The 13685-nt window shown below is 40.9% G+C and overlaps 1 protein-coding gene across 14 annotated transcripts in view; it reads right to left on the bottom strand.

Moving 5' to 3' along the window:
- ubap2a (ubiquitin associated protein 2a) overlaps window positions 1–13685 on the bottom strand; it is a 125767-nt gene that overhangs the window by 59933 nt on the left and 52149 nt on the right. For all 14 annotated transcript variants that reach the window (XM_043687651.1, XM_043687575.1, XM_043687591.1 and 11 more), the window contains 3 exons: window positions 11268–11325; window positions 10477–10571; window positions 10323–10375 (listed from right to left, as the gene is read on the bottom strand). In XM_043687651.1, the coding sequence (XP_043543586.1) occupies window positions 10323–10375; window positions 10477–10571; window positions 11268–11325 (206 nt within the window). The remainder of the gene's footprint in view (window positions 1–10322; window positions 10376–10476; window positions 10572–11267; window positions 11326–13685) is intronic.

Raw genomic sequence — 13685 nt, 5'->3', positions numbered from 1 at the left:
TTCATGTATAATAAAATAAATTAACAGCAGAAATATAGGCTAATGAGTATGATCTAAACTATTAGAGACACTTATTAAAGAGACATGTTTACAAAGAGATTAAAGCTAGGAACTAAATGGTCAGGTTTGTGACTTTTCTGTCGGACAGGCAAAGAGGATGGGGTGGTGGGGCAGCATTATTGGTACAAGATGAAATTTAGTTTAGCCAGAAACAAAACCTTGAATTGAAAGATGTAGGATCCATATAGGTGTAGACAAGAGATAGAGGAAAAGACAACAACACTGATAGGAATAGTCTAAAGGCCCCCTACTGTTGTGATATGGTAGGACAGAAAAGCAATTAGGATTTAATGAGAACATGTAACAAAAGGCAGTACATTCAAGAGTGACTTGAATCTTCAAACAGATTGGAATAGTCAGATTGGCAGGGGAAGACATGAGGAAGAGTTCAGCATATGAGAGATAGTCTAGGGAACTCTCTCTCTCTCTCTCTCATTGGCTGAATTCAGTTACATTGTTGGGGCTGTATTACAGGCCTCCCAACAGTGACCTTGAGGTAGAAGAACAAATGGGTAAACAGATTATGGAAAGATGTAGAGGCAATAGGGTAGTGGTGATGGGAGATTTTAATTTTTCCAACATGACTGGGATGCACTTAGCGTCAGAGGTCTGGATGGGGTAGAATTTGTAATCAGCGTCCAGGAAAGTTTTCTAGAGCAGTAGGTCAATAGTCCAATGAGGGAAGGGGCCATATTGGACCTGGTATTGAGGAATCAGCCAGGACAGGTGGTAGAAGTTGCAGTGGGGGATTTCTTTGGGAGCAGTGACCAAGATTCTGTAAGTTTTAAAATACGCGCAGACTAGGATGAGTGGTCCTAAGGGAAGAGTACTAAACTGGGCCAAGGCCAATTATATCAAAATTAGGTAGAAGCTGGGCTTTAGTTAAGCATTTGATAAGGTTCCCTATGATAAACTAATAGAAAGTCAAGTCACATGGTGTGCAGGGTGTTCTAGCTAGGTGGATAAAGAACTGGTTGAGCAACAGGAGACAGTAGTAGTTGAAGGGAGTTTCTCGAAATGGAGAAAGGTGACCAGTGGTGTTCCACTGGGGTCAGTGTTGGGGCCACTGTTGTTTGTGATATACATAAATGATCTGGAAGAGGGCGCTGTTGGTATGATCAGCAAGTTTGCAGATGACACGAAGATTGGTGGAGTAGCAGAAAGCATAAGGGACTGTCAAAGAATACAGGAGGATATAGATAGACTGGAAAGTGGCAGATGGATTTCAATCCAGACAAATGTGAGGTGATGTATTTTGGCAAGTCTAAGTCTAGAGTGAAAGACACAACAGAAGAGCCTTGGGAAAAGTTGATGGGCAGAGAGATCTGGGAGTGCAGGTCCACTGTACCCTGAAGGGTGCTGCACAGGTGGATAGAGTGGTCAAGAAGGCATATAGTATGCTTGCCTTCATTGGACGAGGTATTGAATATAAGGGCTGGCAAATCATGTTAACATTGTACAAGACATTGGTTCAGCCACATTTAGAATACTGTGTATAGTTCTGGTCGCCACATTACCAAAAGGATGTGGACGCTTTGGAGAGGGTGCAAAGAAGGTTTACGAGGATGTTGCCTGGTATGGAAAGTGCTAGCTATGAAGACAGGTTGAGTAGGTTAGGTTTGTTTTCATTAGAAAAAAGGAGACTGAGGGGGGACCTGATTGAGGTTGACAAAATCATGAAGGGTATAGTCAAGGTGGATAGAGAGAAGCTTTTTCCCCAGGGTGAAGGATTCAATAATGAGGGGTCACACTTTCAAGGTGAGAGTTGAAGAGTTTAAGGGGGATACACACGGTAAGTACTTCACACAGAGGGTGGTGGGTGTCTAAAGTGCGTTGCCAGCAGAGGTGGTAGAGGCAGGCATGGTAGATTCATTTAAGATGCGTCTGGACATATGTATGAGTAGGTGGGGAGTAGAGGGATACAGATGCTTAGGAACTGGGCAACAGGTTTAGACAGTAGATTTGGATCGGCTTAGACTTGGAGGGCCGAAGGGCCTGTTCCTGAGCTGTAAATTTTCTTTGTTCTAAAACCAAAGTTGAGGACCCAACTAGGTGTCAGGCTATTTTGGAGCTGGTGATGTATAATGAGGTGTGTTTAACAAACAATGTCATAGTGAAGATCCTCTCAGAAACAATGATCATAACATGGCTAAACTTGTTTATGCTAAATTTGACCAAGACGACAACTGAGGAACAATGGTTCAGAAAACAGTTCATGGTTCACAGCAAAGGCACAGTCCAGTGAGGAAGGAGGATTTTAGGAAGAGGGTAGGTCAATCATGGTTAACAAGGATAATTAAGGACACATCCTTCATGAAGATGAACATTTTCCCAATAAGCCTACAGTTACCAGTTTTAGGAAAGAGATTACTTGATAGTTTTCCAAAATCTTGGGATTTTTTTGGGAACAGTAGGCCAATAATAGACACTACCAATCAATATGATGGCTGATCAAACATTTCAATGCTTTTTACCTATCCCATCTCTACAATCTTGTAAGCCATTGGTAATTAGAAATGTGTCAGAAACATACAAGATAGAAGCAGGTGGCAGCCTTTTGGCCCTTTGACCCTGCTCTGCCATTCATCACAATCATGGCTGATCGTTCAATTCAACAGCCTAATGCTGCTTGCTCTTTGACCTTTGATCCCATTCACACCAAGAGCGATATCTAGCCATCTCTTGAATACATTCAATGTTTTGGCATCAACTACTTCCAAAAGGTAAGAATTCCACAGGCTCACTACTCTAGGTAGCGTCTCATCTCCATCCTAAATGGTCTACCCCGATCCTGACTGTGACTACTGGTTCTGAACACACCCACTATCAGGAACATCCTCCCTGCATCTACCCTGTCTAGTCCGGTTAGAATTTTCTAAGTCTCTATGATACTGGAACATTGCTTCCACAGCCCTCTCTGGTACAGCATTCCAAAGGAATCTCAATCATATACATTAAAAAAATCCTCATCTCAGAACCAAACAGCATTGCCTTTATTTTTAAATTGTGCCCTATGGTTGTAGACTCCCCAGCCAGCTTATCTGCAACAACCATGTCCTTCCCTTCAAGTAATTCTGTAAGTTTGAATAAGATCACCCTCATTGCTTGAAATTCTAAAGAATACAAGCCCACTTTGCCCAACCTTTCATAAGGCAGTCCTGCCATCCCATGAACAAATCTGGTCACATTCCCTCTCTTAACGAAGGTCCTTCCAGAGCTAAACCAAAGGAAAACTGCACACAATGCTCTAGGTACAGTCTAAGTATACTCTTATCCAATTGAAGACTTCATGAACCGTATAGTCAAATTCTTTTGCAATAATGGTCACCTTCCTTTGGCCTTCCTCATAGCTTCCTGCATCATTTTAGCATCCAATGACCATCAACAAGGGCACCTCAACCTCTTTGCACATCTATATTTAACCTCAAGAGATACCATTTAAAAGGTGATACCCTGTACATCTGTTCCTCATACCAAGGTGGATAACCTTTCATTTTTCCATATGATCATCCATTTACCATTTTCTTAACCAGACATTAAGCTTGTCTAAACCATCCTGAGCTGCTTCACATCTTCCTGACATCACATTCTGATTGAGCTTTTAATTTATTATCTGCAAATTTGTAAATGTCACATTTAGGTCCCATCTCCAAACCATTGATTTGAATAGTGAACAGCTGAGGTCCCAAGCACTGATCCTTGCAGTACCCAACTCTATCTTCCAATGTGAGAATGACTTATTTACTAATGTTTTCCTAATTCTTAATCCAAGTGATTTAATTTTGATAACCAACCTCCTGCTGTAATCAAAAGCTTTTCAAAAATCAACATATACTACATCCATCAACTAATCTTTGTTGTTAGTAATGTCTTAAACTCAAGTTTGTCAAAAACTTTCCAATTCACAAATCCATGCTGACTTTGACCGAATGATTATCTTCCAAATACCTATTTTATCCCATTCTTGATAATGGATTCTGGCATTTTCCCTTACTAATGATTCAAGGCCAACAAGTTTGTAGTTTCCCGCTTTCTCTTACTCCCTTCAACAGTGGGATGAAACTGGCTAGCTTCTAATCTGCAGTCATTTCAAACTCTTTAGAAGTTTGGAAGATAACTATCAATGCATTGATAATCTCAACAGCCACCCCCAACAACATTTAGATGTAGAATATCAGGTCCTGAAGATTTATCAGCTTTCCCGCCCATTAAACCCTCATGACAATCTTCTTACTAATATGAAGTTCCTTCAACTTTATGTCCCTCACTATCTGGATCTCTAGTTCTAAGAGATTTCTTGTATCTTCCTAAATGAAATAGACAAAGTCATCGTTTAGTTATTTTGCTACTTCTTTCTTCCCCATATTATCCAAACTCTGCCTTTATTGGACTGACATTCGCTTCAAGCAGAGAGGAAACATTTGACATTCCCATAGAAGTAATTAGTCCTTTACCTTTCCCTAGATTGCATTATTTTCCATTCTCCCTTTCCCCGGTTTGTCTTCCTTTTCTATATTCTAAAAACTCCCATTCCCCAGAATTACTATTTTTCCACTTTATACGGGGAGAAAGTGAGGTCTGCAGACGCTGGAGATCAAAGTTGAAACTTTATTGCTGGAACAGCACAGCAGGTCAGGCAGCATCTAGGGAACAGAAGAAGGGCATGTGCCCGAAACGTCGAATCTTCTGTTCCCTAGATGCTGCCTGACCTGCTGTGCTGTTCCAGCAATAAAGTTTCAACTTCCACTTTATACGCCTTTAACTCCATATAATCCTTAAGTTTCCGAGTCAGATGCTTGCATGATTACCACCAGGACAGCCACTATTTCTTTAACTACTTCCTTCAACGTCCAAGGACAAAACCCAGAACTGAGGACTATTAGCCTTTAACCTCATTTATTTCCCCATTACTTTTCCCTCGAGCAACTTTCTAAGGAGCTACATTCATATTGGACACTCATTTAAATAAGATCGCTGTTCACTTTTATATTACTTAATTTTTTTTTCTTCTCTTTAAATGTTTTGTTGGCTTTAAGAAAATGACTGCCAATCCTCTGGCTTGCTAACAGTTACCAAAATATATTGTTTTTATTTCCTAACTTCCTTGATTAGTTTATTCCCTTCCTAGTAACCTCATCTTTCAGAGGCATATCTTCATTAGGAGTCAAACTAACATCTGGCATTGTTCCTCAACTATCTTTTTATCAAATGCCTTTCCCAGTCCACACCAACCAACTCTGCCCTCATTCCTTTGTAATTACCCTTAAGTTTAGCAGAATGGTTTCTGACCCAAATTTCTTCCCCTCAAATAGAATGCGAATTTGTTATAATGTTATAATCAGTGTTGCATTAAGAATCTTTTAACCTGACATTGTTTATTCAATCTGCCTCATTACTGATCCAAAGCAACCTGATTCCTACATGGATCCACAACATTATTCTCAGAAACTGTCCCAAATACACCTCAATTCATGGTTACTTTTACCACTGGATTTTCCTCAATCTACACAATGATTAAACTTAGCCATGATTAATATATTGCATTTTTACATGCCCTCTATCATCTCAATTTATTTCTTACAGTATAAACACTGTTGAGGCACCTATAAACTACTCACCATTATTGCCTTCCCTTGTTATTTCTTATCCTCCATCCATATGAATTCTGAACTTTGATTGAAATCATTTGTTATTGAACTTATTCCATCTTGTACTAACAAAGCTATCCCACCAACCTTTGCTTCATGTATTCAAAAACTGAAATATCCTATAATATTTAGTTTCTAGATCATCTAATGCTGATACATTCTTTTGCTTTATAAAGCCATGTTTCCCCTCTCCCAGACTCCCTTTTTCCCAGTAGTTTACAGCCCTCTCTGTAGCACAAATTATTTCATCCGTCAGGACACTGATACCAGCACAATTCAAGTGAAATTCGTGCCACTACATCAGCTCCCTACTACAGGTCATAACGCATGCTTTGTAAATTCAGATTGGCTATGACATGACCGAAATTGCAGACGCTGTTTGGATAATGCAAGCTTCCTACTCAACAAGTATAGCAATTTTCTATAGCTGTTTTCTGTAGCACGGGGCTGCAAAAGAACACAACTGCCACATTATACCAGAACACACTGTACATTACTGTTGTGGTGCCTGTGCCCCATAAACTAAAACTAATTGCACCCGCACAATCAGCTCCTTGACTTTACCATATGCCAGTTTACCCATGGCTCAGGTGGTAGTCCCAAGATTACCTTTGAGGTTTTGCTTTTCAATTTAGTTAACGGTTCAAATTCTTTCAGCAGAACCTTTCCATTTTTATCAAGGTGACTGGTACCAACCTGGTCAACAGCTATATCCCTTTCAACCCTGAGGTGTCCTAATCCTGGCACTGACCAGGTACAGCTTTCGGGACTTTCACTCATTGCTACAGAAAACAGTATCTACCCCTGTAATTGTATGGGCCCTGATCAATACGACGTTCTTTTCCTGCTCCCACTTAAAAAATGGCTCCCTGTCCAAGGTTCCTCAGCTGCTGAGTACCCTCACCTCCAGTCTCCGTTGATATTACAACCACCAGCTGTCTCCAAATTTGAATTACTTAACCTAAGGGGTGTGACCACCTCCTGAAGCAAAGCGTCCAGCTAAAATCAACATGAAAGTAAAAAGAAGAAATATAACGGATTCTAATTTTACCATTAGTAAAACAAGGTGACAGCACTCCCAGAGTTTAGATCAGAGTGGTGCTGGAAAAGCACAGGTCAGGCTGCACCTGAGGAGCAGGAAAATCGATGTTTCAGGCAAAAGCCCTTCATCAGGAATAGAAGCAGGGAGTCTCCAGGGTGGAGAGATGGATAGGGGGAAGTGGGGGGCTGAGGAGAAGGCAGCACTCCCAATCAACTTAAAAATAATTAAGATCTGGTCAACCAAGTTAAAAAATGTAAATAGGTTAAACTTTTCAAATAAGGCTTAAACTTCCCAGTGACTGCACCTGACATTTTGTACTGTACATCATAAGGCAGTTTCATTAACAAAATCAAGGAGTTACCAATCAAGTATCCTCCGTATCCACGAGGATTTCGTTCCTGAGAACTTCTGTGAATGATGAAATTCACAAGTACGGAGCTCATTAAAAATGGGTTAAAAATCATACATGCAATGTTTGCCTGCAGATACATGCCATTCTGCTGTAACATGCATTTAACTAACACAGATTCACTAATGAGATTGACGATTTGGGGACTATTTCTAAAGCATGAACTTTTAAAATATATTGGCTCTAACACTATTACATCCATGCTTTAAGCGCTGTTTCTAAAGTACAATTTTTCTATATGGGGTTGCACAACAATGCAACCATCGTGTTATAGAAGCACTTCTTGAATTGACTTTTGTTGTTACTTATTTTTTGGCACAGATAGGCGATTTCATGATTAGTGATATCAGATAAAGATCTACTGTAATATAACTTTCTGGAATTCATTAGTGGGATGAGGGCATCACTGACTAGGCCAGCATTTATTGCCCATCCCTAATTGCTAAGAGGGCTGTTAAGAATCAACCACATTGCTGTGGGTCTGGAGCTACATGTAGGCCAGACCAGGTAAGGAGGGAAGATTAGCTTGCTCCAAGAAAAGGGCATTAGTGTACCAGATGGTTTTTCTGACAACTAACAGTATATTCTTGATCATTAGACTCCATTCCAGATTTGCTTTTCTTGAATTCAAACTCAAACATCGGCTGTGGCGGGATTCATACCCACATCCTCAGAACATTGAGTCTCTAGATTAAGAGTCCAGTGATAATACCACTGGACCATCACTTTCCCTGTAATTCAGACAAAGTCAGGGATTCTCAAAAGTCGGTTTTTTTTTTTAAAATTCATTCATTTGTGGGATTCACTGGCTGGACAGAATTTTTTACCCAACCCTTGAAGGTGATAGGCTCCCTACTGCTTACCCACAATGCATTAGGGAGAAAGCACCAGGATTTAGAGTTCAGTTCAACAAAACAGTATTTTATGTAATTCAACCAATGAATAATCCAGAAGTGAAAACAAAATCTGAGATAATAGATTTTCTGGGACTAAGTGGCATGATCAGTTGTGCAATTTGAATGGATTTTAGATTCTTATTTAGTCATTGTGTACTAACAAAATGTGCTGATATATTACGAGTTCACCAAATATCTTAGAATCATACTGACGTACAGCACAGAAACAGAGCCTTCAGTCCAACTCATCCACGTCAACCATGCTTACTTAATGATTAGATTAGATTAGATTACATTACAGTGTGGAAACAGGCCCTTCGGCCCAACAAGTCCACACCGACCCGCCGAAGCGAAACCCACCCATACCCTTACATTTACCCCTTACCTAACACTACGGGCAATTTAGCATGGCCAATTCACCTGACCCTGCACATCTTTGGACTGTGGGAGGAAACCGGAGCACCCGGAGGAAACCCACGCAGACACGGGGAGAACGTGCAAACTCCACACAGTCAGTCGCCTGAGGCGGGAATTGAACCCGGGTCTCAGGCGCTGTGAGGCAGCAGTGCTAACCACTGTGCCACCGTGCCGCCCACAATGTAGTCCCATTTGCCAGCACTTGGCCCATATCCCTCTAAACCCTTCCTATTTATGTACCCATCCAGATGCCTTTCAAATGCTGTAATTGTACCAGCCTCCACCACTTCCTCTGGCAGCTCATTCCACACATCCTCTGAGAAAAAGTTAGGTCTTAACTGACAGTTTTATTCTTCAGTTACCAACATCTATTTAAAAAAGGTGCACTGACCTTTCCGACACTTGGAGTAAACTAATGCCTCCACTTCAGTAGGATCACAGGCCAAAATGCCTATTTTATACTGTCAAGTCTGTACCACAAAAAAATACACATTCTACACAAGCCCTGTTTGTCCAGGACTAGGCCCATAGTCTTGAATGTTATGACATCAAGTACTTACCAGAGCACTTCTTAAAAAGGTTGGAGAATATTTGCCTCAACTACCCTCCTAGGCACTGTATCCTAGACACCCACCACCCTCTAAGTGAAAACATTATTCCTTCAATCCCCTCTAAATATCCTGCCTTTCACCTTAAAGATGCATTCTCGTGTTAATGGCCTTTCAACTAAGGATCAGCTGCTTTCCATCCACCTTGCTCGATGCTCAATCCTCAGCAATATCATGGTCAATCCCTTCTCCCATTCCAGTGCAACTGCATCCTTCCTATATTGCAGTTTACAGATCTGCACATCGTACTCCCGCTATGGCCTAACCAAAGTCCTGTACAGCTCCATCAATCTCCTGACTCTTATTACACGTCATCACTGATAAAGGCAAGTGTCCCATATGCCTTCACCAACCCATTAACTTATCCTGCCTCCTTCAGGATTCTGTGTATAAGAACCCACCCCCCCACCACCAAAATCTCTCTTCCTCCAAGAGATAGTTTTTAAGTGTCCTGCCAATCACTACTTCCCTCAGGAGAGGTATTCAACTACTTTTGGTTGAAGTCTGTTTCAATTATGGTTGCAATTTTGAGATTACAGGACTTGACAGGTTTTTCAAATTGCTATACTAAGTATTTTCAGTTGTAACATTTACAAATCAACTGGCATACACTCTAGATAAAACTGACTATTATTCAAGATACTGGCATGTATAGAACATGTAAAGAAATTTAAACTAACACATTGTTCAAGTTTAAAAACAGCCTTCAAATAAACAGACATAGAAGATATAAGTGCTACATTCCAGGTACTAGAGATGAGCTGTTTGATATTACTGACTTCCCCCACTGCAAAAACAAGCAGTCTGCCAAAAGGTTAACATTCTAATTTATTTAACTAACATTGAATGAGGGGGTCTATTGGCACTGCTACATCACAAGACATATACAACAGCTGTTGTGGATCCAATGGCACATTTCTGAACAGAACTAAATTTATTACAGAGTACTAATCTTACCACAAGATTAAATTGCATCTAAAGAATCTATTATTTCATGCATGTAAAAAACTTTAAAATCAAGCAAAAGACATCAATTCACCATTACGTATGATGAATTCTTGGGCAATTGGTATAAAAATGCACCACAGACAGAGCAGCAATGACTATTAATTCTTAAGATACAAGCTCACAAACTACTGTAGGCCATTTCACAAATAATGCTCAAGTGACTTTGATGTTCTATCAACAGGTTTGAACACTTGAGGGGAAAAAAAAGCATTCCAACACAAGTCTGTTACTTACATCTTCATTCCAGTCTTCAGTAACCCAGTCCTCCATGGAATTCTGCCAAGCACCTGGAATAACAGGAAGGGGGAGAAGATAGGATCTGACAAATCAATTTTATATATCCTTAAAAAATTAAGCGCACTAATATTTTCAGTGGACATTTTCCTACCTGTTCCATTATTTCGACTTGCCTCCCAAATTTCAGATGTTGTTCCAAAACCATTATTTGTTGCAGAATCTGCATAGTCTATGGGGTTAAAGGTTCTGCAATTGAAATATACCAAGTGAATGCAAAGGGTATTTACATAATTAAGCAAAATGAGAGACTTTACAATGAAAAATTCAGATGGTCACTATTTAACAAATAGCATCAAAAATCACTATTGCTACAATGCATTTACAGTTACAGTCACAGTCAGGACCATACAGTGCAGAAACAGACCCTTCGGTCCAACTCATCCACGCCCACCAGATATCGTAAACTGATCAAGTCCCATTTGCTAGCATTTGGCCCATTTTCTTCAAAACCCTTCCTATTTGTGTATCCATCCAGATGCCTTTTAAATGTTCCAAATATACCCGCCTCATCACCAGTTTGTTTCACATATTGCCAGAGGTGGTGAAGGAAGGTATAAATCCGAGAATGCTGAACAATCCCTTTAAGATGACCTGTTAAGATCAAACCTCTATTTACTGTCAGAATAATAAGCACTCCATTTTAAAAAAGTCTCGCTCTGCTAATTTTAGGTAGTCTGTCCTTTTCCAGTTATCTGCATTGCACTACATCTCATTTTTGCCCTTCAATTTAAATCAATAGCATAGATTTCAACTCTAAACATATTAAACAGTGATGAATTATACCAGATTACATCAACACATCTGCAAGACAGTTGACAGCATGACAGCGCTTTTAATACATGGAACCTATGAAATAAACAATTAAGAAAAATACTTACGTACCCCATACCTTGTGCTGAAAATCTTCCTGCTCCCCTACCTCTGTTACGTCCACGAAATCCTACAAATTTGAAGAATGAACAATTATCATAAACTGCACGGCTACAGTTTTCACAGGCTGCAACCCAACACTCAGATTGGGATTGCACCATTTGTGTACTCCTAATGTTGAACCAAGGTAAATATTTAATGCTAGAGCAAGCATCCCTCTTGATTGGGATTGCAGAGGAAGGAGGAGTTTGATGTCAACATCTCTGGAACACAACAGCAGTTGGATCAACCGAAATATTTTTCTAATCGAGGAGAATCTGACCTTCGTGGCTGCAGGACCTCTTCTCAGATACTGCTGCCAAAAAACATGTGAAAAGTAGGAGTCCTTGCCCTGGCCATCTGTTGACACTTCTACACATGCAAGGACATTTTTTGTTATGAAGCTTGTTTACTGCAATGTTGAATTGTTGGAATTTAGTATTAAACAAAAGAGAAGGCCATGGTATTAAGTGGCCATCTAAGGATTAAAAAATACAGTTTTAAAAAAGATAGAAGACTACATAGCAACTAACCTCCCAGCTATCAAAATTGGAACTGCGTTCTCAGATTTCACTTCCAGTTTTTTCTATAGCTGAATCACTCCAGCACCAGCAATGTTTTGGTGAACATCCTCAGCACCCTGTTTTGTGCAGTCACTCTTACTATGGTGTCATGACCAGAAAGGGATACAGAGTTTGGTCTGTGATCTGGAATTCCTTTCTAATCTATTTCACCACTCATTTCCTCCTCCTTATTTCAGACCTTTCTTAAAAATAACCATGTTTGAACAAGCTTTAAATCATCCCTCTAGATATCTTTCTTTGGCTACAATTTTTTTGATTATGTTTCTATGATGTTGACAGAACAAATTAAGTTCTGAAAAATGAAGTATCCTTTTATCATGACTTATTAGTATCATGCATTGGCAATCATTTTGAATTCTGGAGTCATTGTAAACGCGAAAATATTTAATGAAGATATCCAAAGTTCCCAATTTACGTGACTTAGTGAGTCAAATTAAAAGAATACCGGGTTTCCATATTTAACAAGAAAATGGAGATCCAAGATGGCGGTGATTCAGCAAGTCTGAGTCTATAGTGCTCCTCCCAAGACCTAGGCAAAGTGGGCCACCCTCCCCCACAATCAATTAAAAATACTTTTTACTTAATGTAATTAGTGGTTCAGTACTAAACTTATACAGTTCAGACTCCTGTAAAAATGACGAGGGGGAAAGGAACCCGCAGTTCTCAGGAGCCCCTCCCCCACCATCCCCAGCTGCAGCAGAGGCGTCCGCAGCCGCCCCGGGGGACTTACCTATGATGGCAAGCCTCGCAGAAATAATCTCCAAACTCAATGCGAAGATCGATGCTTTCATAGAAGAGTCCCGAAGTCAGTGGAATTCATTCTCGAGACATCGAAGAAATTGAATGCAGAGTCGGAGGGGCTGAGCTAAAGGCCACAACCTCCAAGGCCATTGCAGAATTGGCCTTGGGTTGGGTCCGGACTCTCGAGCAGCAAGTCCGGACCTTAGAGAACCACACTGACGACCTTGAGAATCAAGGTCGTCAAAAAAATATTCGTTTGCTGGGCCTTCCCGAATGGGAAGGAGGCGGCCAGCTTACAAGGTTCCTCGAACAGTGGCTTCCGCAGTTAATGAATCTGGAGGCTGGATCAGGCCAGGTAAGGGTAGAATGGGCCTACTGGGTTGCAATACGCGGGCCCGGCTCGAACCAGCACCCCTGCCCGGTCCTATTCCGGCTGCAGAGTTATAAGGTGAGGCAGATGCTCTTGGAAGCCTCCAGAAATCTTGGGAAAGATCCCCAAGCCATGACTTATAAAGGATCCAAGATTATGTTATTTCAGGACTTTTCCCCAGCTTTGGTCCAAAAGAGGAAGGCGTTTGATGAAGCAAAGAAGTGTTTAAGGGATTTAAACATTCAATACTCCTTGCGCTACCCAGCTATACTACTCTTTGGCCATGGAGGGTCAGTGTTTAACTTCGGATCACCGGAGAAGGCCAAGGAACTTTTGGACACTCAGACAAATTTCCCAAATTAGTTAATTGATGTTGTTTTGCCCTACCCCCCCCCCCCACCAATCCCAGTTTACGCCCCTTTTTTTTCCTTTCAGGACAGCACAGTGGCACGTGATTAGCACTGCTGCCTCACAGCGCCAGAGACCTGGGTTTAATTCCCTCCTTAGGCGACTGACTGTGGGGAGTTTGCACATTCTCCCTGTGTCTGCGTGGGTTTCCTCCGGGTGCTCTGGTTTCCTCCCACAGTCCATGCTAAATTGCCCATAGTGTTAGGCAAAGGGGTAAATGTAGGAGAATGGGTCTGGGTGGGTTGCGCTTCTGCAGGTCGGTGTGGACTTGTTTCCACACTAAGTAAT

The sequence above is a fragment of the Chiloscyllium plagiosum genome, chromosome 1, assembly GCF_004010195.1.
Source record: "Chiloscyllium plagiosum isolate BGI_BamShark_2017 chromosome 1, ASM401019v2, whole genome shotgun sequence".
Classification (NCBI taxonomy): Eukaryota; Metazoa; Chordata; class Chondrichthyes; order Orectolobiformes; family Hemiscylliidae; genus Chiloscyllium; species Chiloscyllium plagiosum.
This window is presented reverse-complemented; position numbering and strand designations above follow the sequence as displayed.